The sequence below is a fragment of the Pseudophryne corroboree genome, chromosome 8 (assembly GCF_028390025.1).
Source record: "Pseudophryne corroboree isolate aPseCor3 chromosome 8, aPseCor3.hap2, whole genome shotgun sequence".
In the NCBI taxonomy this organism is placed as follows: Eukaryota; Metazoa; Chordata; class Amphibia; order Anura; family Myobatrachidae; genus Pseudophryne; species Pseudophryne corroboree.
In genome coordinates, this window is record NC_086451.1 from 409,492,191 (window position 1) to 409,515,832 (window position 23,642).

A 23,642-nucleotide genomic window follows, 5' to 3' on the forward strand; every position below is an offset into this window, starting at 1 on the left:
AGCAAACATGAGGTCCTCATCAGCCAGGGCATCAAACTTGTAGAACTTAGCAAAAGTGTTTGAACCCGACCACGTAGCTGCTCGGCAAAGTTGAAGTGCCGAGACTCCTCGGGCAGCCGCCCAAGTTGAGCCCACCTTCCTGGTAGAATGGGCTTTTACTGACTTCGGCAACGGCAACCCAGCCGAAGAATGAGCGTGCTGAATCGTATTACAAATCCAGCGTGCAATAGTTTGCTTAGAAGCAGGATTTCCAATCTTGTTGGAAGCATACAGGACAAACAGAGTCTCTGTTTTCCTAGTAAGAGCCGTTCTAGCGACATACATAGATTTTGGGACAGCCACAGCATCTGTAGCCACAGGTACCACAATAGGTTGGTTTATGTGAAACGAAGAAACCACCTTCGGCAGAAATTGTTGACGAGTCCTCAATTCCGCTCTATCCGAATGAAAAATCAAATATGGGCTCTTGTGAGACAAAGCCGCCAACTCGGACACTCGTCTGGCAGACGCCAGAGCCAAAAGCATAACCACTTTCCAAGTGAGAAACTTTAACTAAACCTTACGCAAAGGTTCAAACCAGTGAGACATAAGAAACTGCAACACCACTTCAAGATCCCACGGTGCCACGGGTGGCAGAAATGGAGGATGGATATGCAGCACTCCCTTCACGAAAGTCTGAACCTCAGGAAGTACGGCCAATTCCTTTTGAAAGAAAATAGATAAAGTCGAAATCTGCACTTTGATGGAACCCAATTTCAGGCCTGCATCGACGCCTGCCTGCAAAAAATGGAGAAAACGACCCAAGTGAAACTCCTCCGCAGGAGCTGCTTTGGTTTCACACCATGACACATACTTTCTCCAAATACGGTGATGAATACCTTTCCGAGCTAAGATTTGGCACTCAACTTCCACGCCGTCAAACGCAGCCGCGGTAAGTCCGGAAACACGCAGGGCCCCTGCCGTAACATGTCCTCTCTTAGAGGAAGCGGCCAAGGATCTTCTACAAGCAATTCCTGAAGATCCGGATACCAGGCCCTCCGTGGCCAATCTGGAACGACAAGTATTGCCTGAACCCTTGTTCGTCGTACGATCCTCAGCACCTTTGGAATGAGAGGAAGCGGAGGGAACACATACATCGACTGAAACACCCACTGAGTTACCAGGAAGTCCACTGCACTGGCTTGGGGGTCCCTTGACCTGGAACAATACCTCGGAAGCTTCTTGTTGAGGCGAGACGCCATCATGTCTGTCAGAGGAATTCCCCAACGCCTTGTCACTTCTGCAAATACCTCTTGATGAAGAGCCCACTCTCCCGGATGGAGATCGTGTCTGCTGAGGAAGTCTGCTTCCCAGTTGTCCACGCCCGGGAGGAAGACTGCTGACAGAGCGCTCACATGCTGTTCCGGCCTTGTGGCCTCTGCCATAGCCGCCCTGCTCCTTGTTCCGCCTTGGCGGTTTACGTACACCACCGCTGTTATGTTGTCCGACTGGATCAGGACAGGGAGACCCTGAAGAAGGTTCTTCGCTTGCAGCAGGCCGTAAATGGCTCTTAACTCGAGAACATTTATGTGGAGACAAGATTCCGGGCATGACCATTTTCCATGGAAATTTCTTCCTTGCGTGACTGTGCCCCAGCCTCGGAGACTTGCATCTGTTGTCAGCAGGACCCAGTCCTGGATTCCGAATCGGTGTCCCTCTAGAAGGTGAGAGCCTTGCAGCCACCACAGGAGAGAAATCCTGGCCCTGGAAGATAGACTTATTTTTCGGTGCATGTGCAGGTGAGACCCGGACCATTTGTTCAGCAGATCCCACTGAAACACCCGGTCATGAAACCTGCCAAACGGAATGGCTTCGTAAGCCGCAACCATCTTCCCTAGAACCCGAGTGCATTGATGAATCGACACACTTGTCGGCCTCAGAAGCTCCCTGACAATCGTCTGGATTTCCAGAGCTTTGTCCTCCGGAAGAAACACTCTCTGTAGCTCCGTGTCTAGGATATTGCCCAGGAAGGGCAGCCGAGTGGCCGGGATCAACTGAGACTTTGGCAAATTTAGAATCCAACCGTGATGTCGCAGAACCGACAGGGAGAGATCCACATTTCTTAACAACTGTTCCTTGGACCTTGCCTTTATCAGGAGATCGTCCAAGTACGGGATAATTGTGACCCCTTGCTTGCGAAGGAGAAACATAATTTCTACCATAACCTTGGTGAAAACCCTCGGGCCGTGGAAATCCCAAACGGCAACGTCTGAAATTGGTAATGACAATCCTGCACCGCAAATCTCAGGAAGGCCTGATGCGGGGTATATATCGGGACGTGTAAGTAGGCATCCTTTATGTTGACTGACGCCATAAAATCCCCCCCTTCTAAGCTGGAGATCACAGCTCAAAGAGATTCCATCTTGAACTTGAAAGTTTTCAAGTATGGATTGAGGGATTTTAGGTTCAGAATCGGTCTGACCGAACCGTCCGGCTTCGGTACGACAAAGAGGCTCGAATAGAACCCTTCCCCCCGTTGGGACGGGGGAACGGGGACAATGACCCTCTGTTGACACAACTTTTGTATCGCAGCATTTACCACTTCTCTTTCCGGAAGAGAAACTGGCAAGGCTGATTTGAAAAAGCGGCGGGGGGGCATCTCCTGAAACTCCAGCTTGTGCCCTTGGGACACTATGTCTAAGACCCAAGGCTGATTGAAACCAGACCTGACTGAAGATTTGTAGACGGCCCCCCACCGGCACGGACTCCCACAGGGGAGCCCCAGCGTCATGCGGTGGACTTGGTAGAGGCGGGGGAGGACTTTTGGTCCTGGGTGCCTGACACTGCAGGCGACCTCTTTCCCCTTCCTCTACCCTTTGAAGCGAGGAAGAACGAACCCTTACCTCGTTTGTATTTATTAGGGCGAAAGGACTGCATCTGCTGATGGGGTGCCTTCTTCTGTTGAGTGGGATCATAAGGAAGAAAAGATGACTTACCTGCAGTAGCGGTAGACACCAGGTCAGCAAGGCCGTCACCAAACAAGACACTTCCTTTGAAGGGGAGAGCTTCCATATTTTTCTTGGAGTCGGCATCAGCATTCCATTGATGGATCCACAGCGCCCTCCTGGCCGAGACCGCCATGGCATTGGCTCTTGATCCCAAGAGGCCAACCTCTCTCACCGCATCCTTTAGGTAATCTGCAGCGTCCTTGATATAACCAAGAGTCAAAAGAATATTATCCTTATCAAGGGTATCCATATCAGAAGCTAAATTATCAGCCCATTTAGCAATAGCACTACTCACCCATACTGACACCACAGCAGGTCTGAGCAATGCACCAGTATTAACGAAAATGGCCTTCAAAGACGTCTCCAGCTTGCGATCTGCCGGATCCTTGAGAGCAGCCGTGTCAGGGGACGGAAGCGCCACCTTCTTGGACAAATGGGATAGAGCCTTGTCGACATTTGGAGACGACTCCCATTTTTCCCTGTCATCAGAGGGGAAAGGATACGCCATAAAAATTCTCTTGGGAATCTGCCACCTCTTGTCCGGCGACTCCCAAGCTTTTTCACAAAGAGCATTCATTTCATGAGAGGGGGGAAACTTCACCTCAGGTCTTTTTCCCTTAAATAGGCAAATCCTTGTGTCCTGAACAGCAGGTTCGTCAGAAATATGTAAAACATCCTTAATAGCCACAATCATGTACTGAATACTCTTAACTACCCTTGGGTGTAACGTAGCTTCATTAAAATCGACATCGGAATCAGAGTCCGTGTCGGCATCTGTATCTACCATCTGGGTAAATTAACGCTTTTGTGACCCTGAGTGGGTCTGTACTTGAGCCAAAGCGTCCTCCATGGATTTTCTCCATGTTTGTGTCTGAGAATCAGATTTATCAAGCCTCTTAGACAATAAAGCCACATTAGCATTAAGTGTACTTAACATAGTCACCCAATCAGCAGTCGGCTGTGCCGACAGAGCCCTTTCCATCTCCTTTTCCGCGCCCCCAGTAACTTCCTCCGGGGAGGAACACTCAGCCTCAGACATGTCGACACGCAGTACAGACACCCCCACACACACACTGGCCAATAAAGGGGACAGCCTACAGGGAAGCCTGGAGAGAGAAACACAGAGGGAGTATGCCAGCTCACACCCCAGCGCTCATATACCACACAACAATAATATATGTCAGTAGCGCTGTAATAATAAGAAAAGCACCAAATTATCTGTGCCCCTCCCCGTGTTGCTCCCTTTTACTTGTGAGGAGCTTGGAGGCCCGGGCCAGCGTCTCTGCAGCGGCTGTGAAGAGAAGAAAATGGCGCTGGTGAGCTGTGCGGCTAAGCCCCGCCCCTTCCCGGCGCGCTTCAGTCCCGCTCAAATTTGAAATATTTATCCTGGCGGGGGTATTATATACGGTGCCCGGGCACCGAATATGCCTTTTGCCAGCCCCAATGACCTCAGTAACTGCTGCCCAGGGCGCTCCCCCCAGCGCCCTGCACCCTGTGAGTGCCGTTGGTGATGTGTGTGGGAGCATGGAGCGCAGCGCTACCGCTGCGCTGTACCTCCGTTACTGAAGTCTTCTGCCGTCTGAAGTCTTCGGTTCTTCTAATACTCACCCGGCTTCTGTCTTCTGTGAGGGGGGTGACGGCGCGGCTCCGGGAACAAGCAGCTAGGCGAACCAAGTGATCGAACCCTCTGGAGCTAATGGTGTCCAGTAGCCTAAGAAGCAGAGCCTTTAACTAAGAAGTAGGTCTGACTTCTCTCCCCTCAGTCCCTCGATGCAGGGAGCCTGTAGCCAGCAGGTCTCCCTGAAAATAAAAAACCTAACAAAAGTCTTTCTAGAGAAACTCAGTAGAGCTCCCCTAGTGTGTGTCCAGTCACTTCTGGGCACAAAGTCTAACTGAGGTCTGGGGGAGGGGCATAGAGGGAGGAGCCAGTTCACACCCAGTAAAAATAGGATTTTACTTACCGGTAAATCTATTTCTCGTAGTCCGTAGCGGATGCTGGGACTCCGTAAGGACCATGGGGAATAGACGGGCTCCGCAGGAGATAGGGCACTTTAAGAAAGCTTTGGATTCTGGGTGTGCACTGGCTCCTCCCTCTATGCCCCTCCTCCAGCCCTCAGTTAGGGAAACTGTGCCCAGAGGAGATGGACAGTACGAGGAAGGATTTTTGTAAATCTAAGGGCGAGATTCATACCAGCCACACCAATCACCCGTATAACTTGTGATAAACTACCCAGTTAACAGTATGAACAACAACATAGCCTCGGTCCAACCGATAAAACTACAACATAACCCTTATGTAAGCCATAACTATATACAAGTCATGCAGAAGAAGTCCGCACTTGGGACGGGCGCCCAGCATCCTCTACGGACTACGAGAAATAGATTTACCGGTAAGTAAAATACTATTTTCTCTAACGTCCTAGAGGATGCTGGGACTCCGTAAGGACCATGGGAATTATACCAAAGCTCCCAAACGGGAGGGAGAGTGCGGATGACTCTGCAGCACCGATTGAGCAAACAGGAGGTCCTCCTCAGCCAGGGTATCAAACTTATAGAACTTCGCAAAGGTGTTTGACCCCGACCAAGTAGCTGCTCGGCACAACTGTAATGCAGAGACCCCTCGGGCAGCCGCCCAAGAAGAGCCCACCTTCCTTGTGGAATGGGCCTTAACCGGTTTAGGCAATGGCAATCCTGCCGTAGAATGCGCCTGCTGAATCGTGTTACAGATCCAGCGAGCAATAGTCTGCTTTGAAGCAGGAGCGCCAACCTTGTTGGCCGCATACAGAACAAACAGAGCCTTAGTCTTCCTGATCCTAGCGGTTCTGGTCACATAAATCTTCAAAGCCCTGACCACATCCAGGGACTCTGAATCCTCCAAGTCCCGTGAAGCCACAGGCACGACAATAGGTTGGTTCATATGAAAAGATGAGACCACTTTTGGCAGAAATTGAGGACGAGTCCTCAACTCCGCCCTATCCACGTGAAAAACCAGGTAAGGGCTTTTATCTGATAAAGCCGCCAATTCTGAAACACGCCTTGCCGAAGCTAATGCCAACAACATGACCACTTTCCAAGTGAGGTATTTCAACTCCACTGTTTTGAGTGGTTCAAACCAAGGGGACTTGAGGAAACGTAATACCACGTTAAGATCCCAAGGCGCCACCGGAGGTACAAAAGGAGGCTGAATATGCAGCACCCCCTTAACAAAAGTCTGTACTTCAGGAAGAGAGGCCAATTCTCTTTGAAAGAAAATGGATAAGGCCGAAATTTGGACCTTTATGGACCCTAGTTTAAGGCTCAAATTTACTCCTGTTTAAAGGAAGTGAAGTAGATGGCCCAAATGGAACTCCTCCGTAGGAGCAGCTCTGGCCTCACACCAAGAAACATATTTTCGCCATATACGATGATAATGTTTCGATGTCACATCCTTCCTAGCCTTGATCAGGGTAGGAATGACCTCTTCCGGAATCCCTTTTTCCGCTAGGATCCGGCGTTCAACCGCCATGCCGTCAAACGCAGCAGCGGTAAGTCTTGGAACAGACAGGGCCCCTGCTGCAGCAGGTCCTGCCTTAGAGGAAGAGGCCAAGGATCTTCTGTGAGCAACTCTTGCAGCTCCGGATACCAAGTCCTCCGTGGCCAATCTGGAACAATGTGGATTATTCTGACCCTGCTTATTCTTATTATTCTCAACACCTTGGGTATGAGAGGTAGAGGAGGAAACACATAGACCGATCTGAACACCCAAGGTGTCACCAGAGCGTCTACCACTACCGCCTGAGGGTCTCTTGACCTGGCGCAATACCGCTTCAGTTTTTTGTTGAGACGGGATGCCATCATGTCTATCTGAGGCAGTCCCCACCGACCCGTGATCTGTGCGAAGACTTCCTGATGAAGTCCCCACTCTCCCGGATGCAGGTCGTGCCTGCTGAGGAAGTCCGCCTCCCAGTTGTCCACCCCCGGGATGAACACTGCTGATAGTGCGCTTACATGGCCTTCCGCCAAGTGTAGAATCCTGGTCGCTTCTGCCATGGCCACTCTGCTCCTTGTTCCGCCTTGGCGGTTTACATGAGCCACTGTCGTGACATTGTCCGACTGAATCAGAACCGGTTTGTCCCGAAGCAATTTCTCCGGCTGACGTAGGGCGTTGTATATGGCCCTCAACTCCAGGACGCTGATGTGGAGACAAGTCTCTAGATTTGACCAGAGACCTTGGAAATTTCTTCCTAGCGTGACCGCTCCCCAGCCTCGGAGGCTTGCGTCCGTGGTCACCAGGACCCAGTCCTGAATGCCGAACCTGCGACCCTCTAGTAGGTGAGCACTGTGCAGCCACCACAGGAGAGATACCCTGGTCCTGGGAGACAGGGTTATCCTTTGATGCATTTGTAAATGGGACCCGGACCATTTGTCCAATAGGTCCCATTGAAAGGTCCTCGCATGGAACCTGCCGAACCTTTTCCATCGGAAGAAAAACCCTCTTCTTGTCTGTGTCTAGAATCAGGCCCAAAAAGGTCAGACGCGTTGCAGGGACTAGCTGGGACTTCGGTATAGTGAGAATCCAGCCGTGCATTTGCAACGTCTTAATGGACAGAGACACGCTGTCCAGCAACTTCTCCCGAGATCTCGCCTTTATGAGGAGATCGTCCAAGTATGGGATAATTGTGACACCCTGCTTGCGCAGGAGCACCATCATTTCCGCAATTACCTTGGTGAAAATTCTCGGGGCCGTGGAAAGCCCAAACGGCAACATCTGAAATTGGTAGTGACAGTCCTGTACTGCAAATCTCAGGAACGCCTGGTGAGGGGGGAAAATCGGAACATGAAGGTATGCATCCTTTATGTCCAGGGACACCATCCAATCCCCCCCCCCCCCCTCCAGGTTGGCGATGACCGCCCTGAGTGATTCCATTTTTAACTTGAATCTCCTCAAGTACAGGTTCAGGGATTTTAGATTTAAAATGGGTCTGACCGAACCGTCCGGTTTCGGGACCACAAAAAGGGTTGAGTAATATCCCTCTCCTTGTTGGAGATGAGGAACTTTGACTATCGCCTGTTGAATAGACAATTTTTGGATTGCAGCTAACACTAGCTCCCTCTCTGACGGGGAAGTTGGCAGAGCCGATTTGAAAAACCGGCGAGGAGGTATGTCTTCGAATTCCAGTCTGTATCCCTGAGAAACAATCTCTAATGCCCAGGGATCCACCTGCGAGTGAACCCAGACGTGGCTGAAAAATCGAAGACGTGCCCCCACTTGATCTGCCTCCCCCCGGGAAGCCCCAGCGTCATGCGGTGGACTTTGCAGATGCAGGGGAGGACTTCTGCTCCTGGGGACTAGCTGCGTGCAGCTTTTTTCCCTTGCCTTTACCTCTGGCAAAAAAGGACGATCCCCGTACCTTCTTGCTCTTATTGGAACGAAAGGACTGCATCTGATAATGGGGTACCTTCTTAGCATGCTGCGGGGGAACATAAGGTAAAAAATTCGATTTACCGGCCGTAGCAGTAGAGACAAGGTCCGAGAGGCCGTCTCCAAACAACTCCTCCCCCTTGTAAGGCAAGGACTCCATATGCCGCTTTGAGTCGGCGTCTCCCGTCCACTGTCGGGTCCACAAGAGTCGCCTAGCAGAAATAGACATAGCGTTTATTCTGGAGCTTAGTAAACAAATGTCTCTTTGAGCATCTCTCATATACAAGGCAGCATCTCTGATATGCTCTATGGTCATTAAAATGGCATCCCTATCTAAGGTGTCAAGCTCCGTAGATAAGGAATCTGCCCATGCCACGACAGCACTACAAACCCAGGCCGACGCCATAGCCGGTCTAACAATAGTACCTGAATGTGTGTAAATGTGCTTCATGGTAATTTCCTGCTTGCGATCAGCAGGATCCTTGAGGGAAGCTGTATCCTGAGAAGGCAGTGCCACCTTCTTGGATAAGCGTGTCAGCGCCTTGTCTACTTTAGGCGAAGATTCCCATCGTATACTATCCTTTTGTGGAAAGGGATACGCCATAAGAATCCTTTTGGGAACTTGTAGTCTCCTATCTGGAGATTCCCAAGCCTTTTCGCACAATTCGCTTAGCTCAAATGAGGACGGAAAAGTGACCTCAGGCTTTTTCCCTTTATACAGGTGTACCCTCGTGTCAGGGACCGGGGGTTCTTCAGTAATATGCATAACCTCTTTAATGGCAATAATCATGTACCGAATACCTTTCGCCACCTTCGGCTGTAATTTTGCATCTTCATAGTCGACACTAGAGTCAGTATCTGTGTCGGTATCTGTGTCATCGACCTGGGATATGGTGCGCTTTTGAGACCCCGAAGGTCCTGGCGCCACAGGGACAGGCATGGTCTGGCTACCTGACTGATCCCTAGCTTCAGCCTTGTCTAATAGTTTATGCAGTAAATTTACATTTGCATTTAAGACATTCAGCATATCCACCCAGTCCGATGTCGGCGTTGCAGACGGCGACCTGACATTCAAGCACTCCCGCTCCACATTAAGTGAGCCTTCCTCGTCAAACATATCGACACACGCGTACCGACACACTTCACCCACACAGGGAAACTCTTTTTCTGAAGACAGTATCCCCTTTAAGGCCCTTTGGAGAGACAGAGAGAGAGAGTATGCCAGCACACACCCCAGCGCTATACCCCTGGAAAGAAACACAGAATGGTTTTCCCCAGTAGCGCTGTGTAGTAATAAAACGCCAATTATGTGCCCCCCCCCCCCCCCCCCCTCTCCTTCAAAACCCCCTTTCACCGTGTGTAAAGCATGGGAGAGTCTGGGGAGCTTGCTCTCAGCGGTGCTGTGGAGAGAAAATGGCGCTGGTGAGTGCTGAGGGAGAAGCCCCGCCCCCTCGGCGGCGGGCTTCTGTCCCGCTCAAAGTTATAAAAAAATGTCGGGGGCGCTTTTATATACATGTACAGTGCCCACCTGTACATGTATATAGTCTTTTGCCATCAGAGAAGTGTTTATATTGCTGCCCAGGGCGCCCCCCCTGCGCCCTGCACCCTTACAGTGACCGGAGTGTGTGAGGTGTGTGGAGCAATGACGCACAGCTGCAATGCTGTGCGTTACCTCAGTGAAGCTCTGAAGGCTTCTGCCCCCTGAGACGTCTTCTGACTTCTTTTCTTCTGGCTCTGTGAGGAGAACGGCGGCGCGGCTCTGGGAGTGAACGCCCAGGACGAACCTGTGTTCACTCCCTCTGGAGCTAATGGTGTCCAGTAGCCGAGGAAGCAGCGCCTATCATTTAAGTAGGTCTGCTCCTCTCTCCTCAGTCCCTCGATGCAGGGAGCCTGTTGCCAGCAGTGCTCCCTGGAAAAAATAGAGAAAAAATCCAAACAAAAATGCTTTCTAAGCAGAGAACTCAGGGGAGCTCCCTGCAGTGCACCCATTTCCCTCTGGGCACAGTGTAAAACTGAGGTCTGGAGGAGGAGCATAGAGGGAGGAGCCAGTGCACACCCAGAATCCAAAGCTTTCTTAAAGTGTCCTATCTCCTGCGGAGCCCGTCTATTCCCCATGGTCCTAACGGAGTCCCAGCATCCTTTAGGACGTTAGAGAAAATATTTTTAGTGTGCCCAAGCTCCTGCGGATCCCGTCTATACCCCATGGCCCTTTTGGAGTCCCCAGCATCCTCTAGGACGTAAGAGAAAAAAGGGTAAATTTGCTCATCGGTAAGTCACTGTATTACATGAATCTGCAGCTTAGAGCGTCCCACCCCCAACTCGGAGGAAGCACATTTTAAGCAGGAAATGTAAACGGAAATACTACTCACATTAGAACACCCCTAAACTTCTCACATTGTACATTTGGCCACCGTCCCCATGCTTCTGCTTCATTCTTTGCTGCTAACTACAGTATAAATGACTGCTCTATTTATGAATGATGGCCAGATGTACTAAACCCTAAAATGCGATAAAAGAACGGAAGATGCAGTTTTCAGGGTTTTTCCGCATATGTACTAAGCTTCAGAATGCGATGCATTCTAGAGCTTGGTCCCGGTGGGTAACACCATCTGATGGGCCATTACTTATGGCCCAGAACTCTTGACTTACCACCCAGGCTAAAAGATGTCAGTAGCCCCTGCTTATAAACATGAATCAGGCCCACTGTACAAATTGAAAATGTCAATAGGGATGTAGTTAAAATGCCGCCGGATGCGACCCCGCGGTCGAAATACCGGCGCCGGAATCCCAAACAGCAGCATAATGCCAGCAACACAATGACGACGGAGCTTGGGATCCCATCAAAATAAAGATGCCTGGAATCCCGAACATTGTTAGCGGGACGCGATTGCGTCCTGGTCTGGGGGGTGGGAGATTAGGTTGAGGCATTAGAAGGAGGTGGTCAGGGTGCAGGGAAGGGTATGGTTAGGTACCAGGGAGGGGGGGGTAGGCACCAAGTGGAGAGGGTTAGGTTTAGGCAGCGCGGAAGGGAAGGTATTATGACAGCCGGCATCTCGTCCATCGGTATATCATACTGAATCCATGTCAATATCCTATTTCCCTAAAGCAAAGTGACTTTACATTTTGGGGTTCATTCCGAGCTGATCGTAGCGGTGCTAAATTTAGCACAGCTACGATCATGTTCTCTGACATGCGGGGGGATGCCCAGCACAGGGTTAGACCACCCCGCATGTCAGTGCCGGCCCCCCGCAGAAGTGCAAAGGCATCGCACAGCGGCGATGCCTTTGCACTTCAGGAGTAGCTCCCAGCCAGCGCAGCTTTAGCTAGCTGGCCGGGAGCTACTCCTCGCTCCCCGGGCCGCAGCGGTTGCGTATGACGTCACGCAGCCGCTGCGGGCCGCCCCCATTCGGTCCGGCCACGCCTGTGTTGGCCGGACTGCGCCTACGAAACAGCGGCCAAACGCCGCCGTTTCGCCCCCTCCCGCCCATCGATCGCCTCTGCCCGTCAATCAGGCAGAGGTGATCGCTATCCTGCTACGGCCTTCGGCCGTCCGCCATGCGCAGTCGCATTACGGCACCGGCGCATGCGCAGCAGGGACACGTTCGCTCTGCTGCGTTAAAACCCCCTTTATCCTTTATTAACAATTACATTACGGCTAATTCGGATTGTTAAGCGTTTCTGAATATTAGTTTCTGTAGTTTTATCACATACAGTAGTAGTACTGAAGTAACACAGGATTTCTATTCATAAGCTCTATACAATAGTCCCAACCAGGTTCTAGATCTGTAATTATTACAGCCAGAACGCATCATAATGGGGCTCAGGCTCATATAGCTGGCAGGCTGGAACAGTCTCTTTTGATAGGTAGTTATTGGAGTATAAGGACGTGGTTTGTTGTTCTAACGCATTATTGTGTTCTACATATATTATTCTTTCTAACATCGGAGCTTCTATAACAGCCAGGAGGTAAGTGGACTCCTCAGTCCTTTCTATTATATTTACTAAGCAGAAAAAATACATTTTATTTGGCTAAATGATGAGACACATTCAGCAGATAATACGCAGCTTACGGAAACCTTACACAATACTGAGTGGTAATTCTAATTCTGAATAGATCTTGTAAGAACAGAATTGAATCCCCCCATAGAGTATGTCAGTTGGAGAGACTCCTCATCCTTACCTTTACTATACATTGCTTTATCTTATGTGTTTTTCCAGTATGGCCTTTATATCAGCCAGGCAGATGGGTTTAGTCTTTATTACCCTTACATATGACCCAGATCTCTATGTATTGGATACAATTCCGTAGTTACTGGCAAAGCTGATAAAACCCAGAAGGTGGAGACGTTCCAGTAGTAGTCCCGGCCTAATCTGTATCACTGGTACCATACAACATATATCTAATGGTACCTGAATATGCAGATACAGTATTGAATATCCTCATGTTGTGTACAGAGAATATAAAGGTGCCAGTCTGTATTATTATACTTATTGCCTATATCACCAATACTCCCCATGTGAAGGAACCCGCGCTGCTGGTGATATGATATAAGTAATGAATTGGTATGTGTAGCATGGCTGTAACTGAGATGAGTAAGTCACCTGTGTGTTTCTTTCCTGCACAGCGATGACACTGACGGCAGAGAACCTGCTCATTATCAGTGTATGCGGTGCTGTCTGTGCTGTGGCCCTCACTGCATTCTTTCTGTACATTTTCATCTGGTAAGTTACTAACACCTCTTACAGATTGCATTATGGTTTCTTTACTTACTGTACATTCAGCTAACGTTCCCGGCTCGCTATGTATGATCTCTGATTGTCCCTTTCTTCTTTTCTTGCAGTTGCCGGAAAATGTACAAAGTGGCAGCTGACATTGAGTCTGCGGCTGCCCTTAAGAAAGGTAACAATAACTAGATACAGGCCGCGGCGGGAGGTTAGGTTGTGAGTGGGAGGGTTAGGCTGCAGGGTGAGGCTATGGTTAAGATGGTGGGGGGGGGTTATGCTGCAGATGGGAGTTTAGCGTTAGACCATGAGGGGGAAGATTAGGGTTAGGATACGGAGGAAGTTTAGGGTTAGGCACTAGAGGCAGGTCTAGGGGTAGGGATTAGGGTTAGCTAAGAAATTACCAGACAGCTGGACAATTGGCAGTCTCACACGGAATTGATGGTCACATGACCACCAGGACCCAGAAGAGGCCACTGAACCCACTGCAGGGATATGTTGACATCCTTAATTTCGACATTTCATCAGTCTCCGGGGTGAAAGTCAAGATTATGATTGTACCTAACCTATACAGGTTGAGTATCCCATATCCAAATATTCCGAAATACGGAATATTCCGAAATACGGACTTTTTTGAGTGAGAGTGACATAGTGAAACCTTTGTTTTTTGATGGCTCAATGTACACACACTTTGTTTAATACACAAAGTTATTAAAAATATTGTATTAAATTACCTTCAGGCTGTGTGTATAAGGTGTATAGGAAACATAAATGAATTGTGTGAATGTAGACACACTTTGTTTAATGCACAAAGTTATAAAAAATATTGGCTAAAATGACCTTCAGGCTGTGTTTATAAGGTGTATATGTAACAAATTAATTCTGTGCTTAGATTTAGGTCCCATCACCATGATATCTCATTATGGTATGCAATTATTCCAAAATACGGAAAAATCCGATATCCAAAATACCTCTGGTCCCAAGCATTTTGGATAAGGGATACTCAACCTGTAATGAGAAACCACAAGAAAGATAAAATCAGTCCATTTACTAGAGAAACCCACTATCTGCAGTGGAAATGTGTGTTTTAGATAGGACTTTCCACACTTATCAATGACTATGCTATAGCCACCTTTTCAAAGACACATCTATCATATGGCAATTACTAACAATAAGTTTCCTGGTTGTCTTGTTTCCACAGATCAAATGGCAACACCATTACCCTCAACCCTACCACCCCCATCCCCTCAACATCCCTCCCAACTTCTTCTCCATCCCCACCCCCACCATCCCCACCCACCCAAACCCCTCCCCATCCCGAATACGCTTATCTCACCTGCCCCTCTTCTTCCTACTCCTTATGCTTTGATGCAGTTCCACTTCTTCATTATATACATTTCCACCACCCCATTATGTCCTCCAGACCATCTGGACAGGGGCTGGGACATGCTGCAAGTCAGTAACATCAGACTTAAGCATAAGGTTTTACCCATCCCCCTTCCCACCCCATCACCACCACCTTGTGTGTCGTGTCTGTCTCCTTCCCATAGATGTTGATCAACATCAACAGCTACAAGCTGTCTCCAAACCCCTCACCATTACCAACACTACCGCTACCTGTTCCAACACCACAAGAGAGAATAACAGCTAGCATAGAGAGAATGGCGACAGGCCAGAAGAGTAAATGCCAGCTGTCAAGAGTTACTGGCCAATTAAGTTCTGCACAAAGTGGCCTCGATGTTCCTTGTGGTACAAGTGAGATGGAGAAAAACAACCACGTGCCTCCCCTCCTGCAGCCCCTGGTAATGGCTCTACCCACAACTGTATTTATTGAATGGACGATGGCAATACAAACTCTGATCATATATACAATAATTGCCAGAGACAGATGATAATACAATCATTACACAGTGCAGAAAGCAGGGAAGAAAATGAGGAGTATATGGAGACAGAGGAATACAGCAGGAACAGAATATTCATTTCTAAATGAACCAAACTAAGTGAAACGTGTCTTCAGGTTCTTCACTGAGCTACATACCCTGCATGTTACATGTAGCTCCCTAAATATGTATTCATAAGGTACAATGATCAAATAAGGGTTTTCTGCACAAATACCCTGAAAGTAGGAAATCACAGGAGCGTTGGGTATATAGGTCTCATTCATTACATGGGTTATTTGTACAAGTCATTTACACAGAAACAGATCATCATGCTGCCATGCCTGTGTGAGAGACTGGGCAGCACACCCAAACTGCATACACAAAATGCTATAAAGATTATGGATAACCTAACATATGATGCAGTGTAAATGTCAACATACTGCATCCACATTAAGAAGGTTACCAAGGTTACCTGGATGTGGGAGGGCACCAGCAGAGGTGCTGAGGAGTGGGTACCAGGGACAGATGATTATGCATTAAGCGCCCTGCAGGGCAGTCATTGGGCGAGATGCAGCAAACCTAAAAATGTGGCCAAAAATATGGGTGTTTACTGTATTTTACCGTTAGTACATCCCGCCCACTATCCCCAATTCACATTATGACAGGAAGTGACTGTTTGTGGGTGGTAACAGGGAGTGGCATCAAAAATGCAGGCGTCTCATGGCAGTTTTCAGGGTGTGTATATACCTGCAGCTGTAATCTTATACGTAGATAAACATGGCATCAGTGTCGCTACTGTTGCAGCCAGTTTAGGTAGCCATACAGCTACCTATTCTGCCCATGTTCCTTATTATTGTGTATAGGCTGCGATGGCTCTGGTGGGCATCCTCCTTTTCTGGGCGGCAGCTTTACTTGTGATGATTAGCAATTCCGTAACCTAAATAATTGCAGCTGCTTAGGCAAGTGCGAACAAACATGAATTAGGCCCACCGTGTCCCCACTTCATATTACGTCACATTACAGTGCCCTTTGTTCATACTGTGCCACATTAGAGTGCCCTCCAGTTCAGATTATGCCACGATACAGCAACCCAGCTGTTATTATGTAACGTTATAGTGCCCTCCACATTATAATGAGCAGAGCAGATTATGACTCATCATAGCGGCCTCCAGTTAGAATGATGCCACATTACAGTGACCCCTTACCATTATAACGTCCACTACACCCACCTCTCACTGAAAATGTAATGTCACACAAGTCATGCTGGACAATGGATCAGACCTAACTGGTTAGCAGGTAAATCTGGGAAATTGGTATGCAGCTTTATAACCAAGGTCTGGGGCCCCATAGCAGTGGCACCCCTTGCACCCACTATAGTCACATACTCTCCAACATTTTACACATAAAAACTGGTACAAATTAGGAAAAGAGGCGTGGCTATGGGCACCTTTTCCTATATTTTCAATGGAAATTAGGAGTGTCAAAAATCGGTACAGACCATAAAACAAAGGTAGTGTACCTGCTAAACAGGTACAGTTGGAGGGTATGTAGTTACGCCTATGGCTCACTGTCAGATGGCCTTACAACACTCGTAACAAGATTGTGTGTGCATTTTGTTAAGGTGGGTACACAGTAGAAGATATATCTGCCGATCAATTGATCGGCAGATATATCTATGGACGGATCGGGCAGTGTGTTGAGCATACACACTCCCTGATCCGTCGGGGACTGACGTCATGAACTGGGCGGGCGTGTACACACGCCCGCCCAGTTCAGCTGTCAATCAGCGCCGGCCGCCGCAGCATGTGTACGGGCGGTCGGCCGTACACACACAGCGACCGGCAATATATCGGTAGATATATTGGCCGTCGGCTGTGCTGCGGGGCCGACGCGATAGGTCTGTGAACGACGGAGTTCGCAGACGTATTGCCCGTACACATTGCATCCTGGGAACAGTCAAAGCTTTTAGCCTATTGGTGCCTCAGATAAAGATCCTACTCTACACCCCGATGTTATTCCTGTGGAATACCAGTGTACCCCGCTGCAGAAATACAAAATAAGCATATCCTGTGAACTACCTATATCAAACAACAACCCTGACGCACTTAGCCCCCCTCAGGGTGCAGAATATAGGGATAGCAGTAAGAGTGAGATACACGGAGCAGATATCACACAGCAGCTACAGTATATGCACACACACACACACACAGTCACATGTACAATGCAGAAATTATGACAAACAATAAAACTGCACTGGACTAGCAATACTAAGTAAAGCTATATAGGCTTATAGATATATCAATGCATAGTAAAGACTGGATGTATATCACAGGGTACTTGTACTACATAACCCTGCAGTAATGCACTGTTTCTTAACTAACACTGTCTAAAGACATGTAGAATACTTAAGTGTCCTGTAAATACACAGCGCTGATGATGCAGGCGGCTTTACAGAGACATTGCCCATGCAGTCCCAGAATCAGCTCAGCATGTAATGATGGCGCCAAACGCTGAAAGGGAGTGAGGGAGAGAGAGAGAGAGAGAGAGAGAGAGAGAGAGAGAGAGAGATATGCAGCTCCAGGGCGGGAACATTTCAGTAAATGGCGGCTGGGGGAGGGGCTACAGGGCAGAGCCTTATTCCCTTGCTGGACTTCACCACTGGGTACTGCGGGCCTTGTAAAACGGATTAACAATGTAAATACATTTATTTTAGTAAGTGTATGGTATACAAATCTGAAGTAGTTAATGGGAGTAAGCACATTTGTCATCATGTGCTGCTAAGGAAAAGCTGCTGTGTGACTGAATGCAGGTGTACGCATACTTCTGCACACACACAAATATTTCATGAGGTAAATTTTATATTGCTGCTTATCTTAGTGACAGAAAATCACTTAGCACCACAATTTATAAATAAAACAATGCCGGGGCAGATGAAGGATAATGGAGGGACAGCCAGGTCGCTGCAAGAGGGTTTCCGGTATGAATGGTCGACAATGCTGAGGTTGACAGTCATTAGGTCAACCACTATTTGTCGACATTGACATAGTCGACATGGGCAAATGGTTGACACATGAAAAAGGTCGACACATGGAAAGGTTGACATGTTTTTGTTTTTTTTACTGCTTTTGGTGTAAATTTTTCCCGTAACATGACCAGGAACCCCAATTAGTTTACTGCATCACCTTGCATGGCTCACGAAGGTGCCTCACTCCGCTACCGCTGCGCTCAGGTTACTATTCCCAATCGTAGTCCACATGGATGGTAAAGTATGAAAAAGAAAAAATTGTTTGTTTTTTTTAAAGGCCATGTCGACCTTTCACGTGTCGACCATTTGTCCATGTCAATGTCCTTAACATTGTCGACCATATGAACGGATACCATGCAAGATGTGGGGCGGCATCATCAGGGCCGTCTTAACAGCAATGTAGGCCCCTGGGCAAAGCAATGCACTGGGGCCCCTAGCCATCCTCCAGCGGTAGGGGTGGGGGGTGTTGTCAGCGGCATCTTTGATGTGCCAAGGATGGTAGGGGCTGTTTTATCTACCGCTTAGCAAGTAGGACCTGGAGCAGTAATTTCTGCTAATTGCTCCTTTACTGAACAGATGGTGGGAGATGGGGCGGGAGCGAGAACACTAAACTGTAGAAGGGGGCATTGGGCTACATGAAGGGGCCCCCGGTACATGGCTGTCAGGGTGGATAGTGAAGTGGGCTTAATATTCATCATTTTCCGGCAGGAGGGCAGCTTGCTTGACTGCAGATATCTCAAGTTTCTGAAAATAGATTTCTTAGCTTGTAATGGGATAACAGATGGTCCCACCTTTCGGGAGGTACTGGGGACTTGGTGATCAGAGTTCAGGAGCCAGAGCAATTAACCGACGCAAATATAAAACTGCATACCAGGTGTGTGGAGCTGGAGTAGGGATCAGCAGCTTGAAGGCGGATATCTCTGGTTCTGGGCATAGCAGAGACAAGCTGCCAGTGTCCACCAAAAGGGGAGAGTCACAACTTTTGGTTTATACCCTCACAAAAAACTACAGAACCCGAGATATCTGGCTGGGAAAAGCTATTAACAGGCTCGGACAACTTCGGTTCCCCAAGGCCGATTTTCACAAATCTGGTACCCCTGGAAAAAGGGGACCCTCAGCTATCAGCCTAGGACCCTTCTACTCCTGGAGCCCTTGGGCAACTGCCCATTGAGCCCATATGAAAAGACAGCCCTGCTCTTACACAAACAACAGATGGATAACCAACAGAAAGTTCACAAGATACAACCAATACAATTTGTGCTTATCACAATAAGTAATACGAGTCTAATAAATATATATAATTGTTGACCTCATTTGGCATCTAGATGTTGTCATTTTCACCAAAAAACTGCAGGTATCTAATATTTCCCATGAAAAAAGTATTACAACATTTGCCGTAAAAGTATTTTCAACAGATAGTAATCTGTAGTATCAGGTGTCCAAATGTCCGTCTTTATACTCTAGATTGGCCAGTCCTACAGATGTATGCAGCACAATGTTCAGTCCAAACCAGGGGTGGAACTACAAGGATGTGGCATGTGCACTGCACCAGGGTCCCGGGACTCAGGGGCTCTGCCATCCGGAACCAAGGACAAGTCCCTCTCTCACTGACTGTGTGTGGCACCCGGCCGAGCAAGTTGTAAAATTTAGCAGCAGGCCAGATCCCCTGCCCCCTAAGACGTTGTGATGGAACATTCTCATCCCTGGCGCAATGAGGATTACAAGACGGGCTGACAGCCGCTCCCATCCAACAACTTCCGAGGAGAAAAGGCCGTAAATTAAAATTTGAAGGCCGGCAATAAATAATCGTGAGTTTATGGATTATGCAAAGAAAAGAGAAGATTATTGAAAATAAAAATGTGTAGACGGAGTAGACAAATAAGATTTACTGTATAAGAAGACTAGTAAAAATAAGTGATAGCAAATATATATTATAAATATCTGCAATTCTATGAAAGATTATTTTCATGCAGCAGGAGAATAGTCATTTAGCGTTCATCACATGAGGTACAGAGTGAGCTGTCAGCATTCGATCATTCAAGCTAAGTATTTCAGCTAATGATTCCCACTGTATAATTCATGCTATGAATACATGACTTCTTTCCTCCTGCTGCACGAAAATAGCTCTCATAGAATTTCAGATTTTATATATTATGTTATTAATCCCATGATACTGCAAACGGACATTACCAATAGAACCCGAACCACAATCAGGCTTCATGTGACTTTAGTTAACGGACCAGTAATCTTTTCATGCAGGGCTGTTCAGATAGGACCCAATGCCCAGCAGATGTGAAGACGTAGCACAGGGTTACCCTCTGAGGGAATTGTGACTCCACAGGATGCAGTAATTCTACTGTATTAAAAAGAAGTCAACTAAAAACAATGTTTATACTGAAATCCGAAATACTGACTGGTCAAGTAAACATTATCTTTCATCATAGGTGTAGCATCCAAAACAGATTTTGCACCTGGGCCCACCGCCTGCTAGTTCCGCCATTGGGCCCAAACCATCGACGCTAGAGTGTGACAGGGTACCAGGCCTTGCATTACCACGCAGACGCAGAGCGTGCCAGGCCAAGTGTTACAGTCAGGGCGCAGAGTGTGCATTAATCATTAGTCAAACGGGATGCAGCCAATCTACCTCCAATCAAAATCCCGACAGCTATTGACCGACGGTCAAAATCCCGACAAGGACAAAATACAGACATTTAAAATACAGACAAGGTCAAAATACCGACATGTAAAATGCAGACAGGTCAAAATGCCGACATGAGTTTTTCATGATTTTTTTCATTGAAACCGTCTTGTTCATACTTTACCATCCCAGTGGACGTGGACGGGGAATATAATAGTATGCCGAGCACAGCGAGGCACGTGCCCGAAGCATGGCGAGCGTAGCGAGGGGACGTGGTACACTTATATGGTGTCCATGTCGACATACACAAAAATAAGAATTTACTCACCGGTAATTCTATTTCTCGTAGTCCGTAGTGGATGCTGGGAACTCCGTAAGGACCATGGGGAATAGACGGCTCCGCAGGAGACTGGGCACATCTAAAGAAAGATTTAGGACTATCTGGTGTGCACTGGCTCCTCCCCCTATGACCCTCTTACCAGCCACACCAATCACACCGTATAACTCGTGATAGGAACCCCGGTTAACAGTATGATAACAAAAGGAGCCTCTGAACAGATGGCTCGCAATAACAACCCGATTTGTGTAACAATAACTATTTACAAGTATTGCAGACAATCCGCACTTGGGATGGGCGCCCAGCATCCACTACGGACTACGAGAAATAGAATTACCGGTGAGTAAATTCTTATTTTCTCTGACGTCCTAGTGGATGCTGGGAACTCCGTAAGGACCATGGGGATTATACCAAAGCTCCCAAACGGGCGGGAGAGTGCGGATGACTCTGCAGCACCGAATGAGAGAACTCCAGGTCCTCCTCAGCCAGGGTATCAAATTTACAGAATTTTGCAAACCAAGTAGCAGCTCGGCAAGTTGTAAAGCCGAGACCCCTCGGGCAGCCGCCCAAGATGAGCCCACGTTCCTTGTGAAATGGGCTTTTACAGATTTAGGCTGCGGTAGTCCCACCGCAGAATGCGCCAGCTGAATAGTGCTACAAATCCAGCGCGCGATAGACTGCTTAGAAGCAGGAGCACCCAGTTTGTTGGGTGCATACAGGATAAACAGCGAGTCAGTTTTCCTGACTCCAGCCGTCCTGGAAACATAATTTTTCAGGGCCCTGACTACGTCCAGTAACTTGGAATCCTCCAAGTCCCTAGTAGCCGCAGGCACCACAATAGGCTGGTTCAAGTGAAACGCTGATACCACCTTCGGGAGAAACTGAGGACGAGTCCTCAACTCTGCCCTATCCATATGGGAAATCAGATAAGGGCTTTTACAGGACAAAGCCGCTAATTCTGACACACGCCTGGCCGAAGCCAGGGCCAACAGCATGACCACTTTCCACGTGAGATATTTCAAATCCACAGTCTTAAGTGGTTCAAACCAATGTGATTTCAGGAACTCCAAAACCACATTGAGATCCCCAGGTGCCACTGGGGGCACAAAAGGAGGCTGAATATGCAGAACTCCTTTGACAAAAGTCTGAACTTCAGGCAGTGAAGCCAGTTCTTTCTGGAAGAAAATCGACAGGGCCGATATCTGGACCTTAATGGACCCCAATTTGAGGCCTAACGTCACCCTTGCTTGCAGGAAATGCAGGAATCGACCCAGTTGAAATTTCTCCGTTGGGGCCTTCCTGGCCTCACACCAAGCAACATATTTCCGCCAAATGCGGTGATAATGTTTTGCGGTGACATCCTTCCTGGCTTTGATCAGGGTAGGGATGACTTCCTCCGGAATGCCCTTTTCTCAGTACCTTGGGAATGAGAGGCAGAGGAGGAAACACATAAACCGACTGGTACACCCACGGTGTTACTAGAGCGTCCACAGCGATCGCCTGAGGGTCCCTTGACCTGGCGCAATATCTTTTTAGCTTTTTGTTGAGGCGGGACGCCATCATGTCCACCTGTGGTCTTTCCCAACGGTTTACCAGCATTTGGAAGACTTCTGGATGAAGTCCCCATTCTCCCGGGTGGAGGTCGTGCCTGCTGAGGAAGTCTGCTTCCCAGTTGTCCACTCCCGGAATGAACACTGCTGTCAGTGCTAACACATGATTTTCCGCCCATCGGAGAATCCTTGTGGCTTCTGCCATTGCCCTCCTGCTTCTTGTGCCGCCCTGTCTGTTGTCTGATTGGATCAGTACCGGCTGGTTCTGAAGCAGGGGCCTGGCTTGGCTTAGGGCATTGTAAATGGCCCTTAGCTCCAGAATTGTGAAGCGAAATCTCCTGATTTGACCACAGTCCTTGGAAATTTCTTCCCTGTGTGACTGCACCCCAGCCCCGAAGGCTGGCATCCGTGGTCACCAGGACCCAGTCCTGTATTCCGAATCTGCGGCCCTCTAGTAGATGAGCCCTCTGCAGCCACCACAGCAGCGACACCCTGGTCCTTGCCGACAGGGTTATCCGCTTTTGCATCTGGAGATGGGACCCGTACCATTTGTCCAACAGGTCACACTGGAAAGTCCTTGCGTGGAACCTTCCGAATGGAATTGCTTCGTACGAAGCTACCATTTTTCCCAGGACTCGTGTGCATTGTACAGACACCTGTCCCGGTTTTAGGAGGTCTCTGACTAGAGATGACAACTCCTCGGCTTTTTCCACTGGAAGAAACACTTTTCTGGTCTGTGTGCAGAATCATTCCCAGGAACAGAAGACGTGTCGTCGGGACCAGCTGTGACTTTGGAATATTGAGAATCCAGCCGTGCTGTTGTAGCACTTCCCGAGAAAGTGCTACCCCCACTACCAACTGTTCCTTGGACCTCGCCTTTATCAGGAGATCGTCCAAGTACGGGATAATTAAAACTCCCTTCTTGCGAAGGAGTATCATCATTTCGGCCATTACCTTGGTAAAGACCCTCGGTGCCGTGGATAACCCAAACGGCAGCGTCTGGAACTGATAGTGACAGTCCTGTACCACAAATCTGAGGTATTCCTGGTGAGGAGGGTAAATGGGGACATGCAGGTACGCATCCTTGATGTCCAGGGAGACC

The 23,642-nt window shown here is 48.4% G+C and overlaps 1 protein-coding gene across 4 annotated transcripts in view; it reads right to left on the minus strand.

Moving 5' to 3' along the window:
• The window catches only part of EXOSC5 (exosome component 5), a 91,016-nt gene that overhangs the window by 11,093 nt on the left and 56,281 nt on the right, over positions 1–23,642 (minus strand). For 3 of the 4 annotated variants that reach the window (XM_063937845.1, XM_063937846.1, XM_063937847.1), the window contains exon 6: positions 15,463–15,569. The exons of the other annotated variant lie outside the window; for it this stretch is intronic. In XM_063937845.1, coding sequence (XP_063793915.1) covers positions 15,463–15,569 — 107 coding nt within the window. The remainder of the gene's footprint in view (positions 1–15,462; positions 15,570–23,642) is intronic. 4 annotated transcript variants of the gene reach the window in all.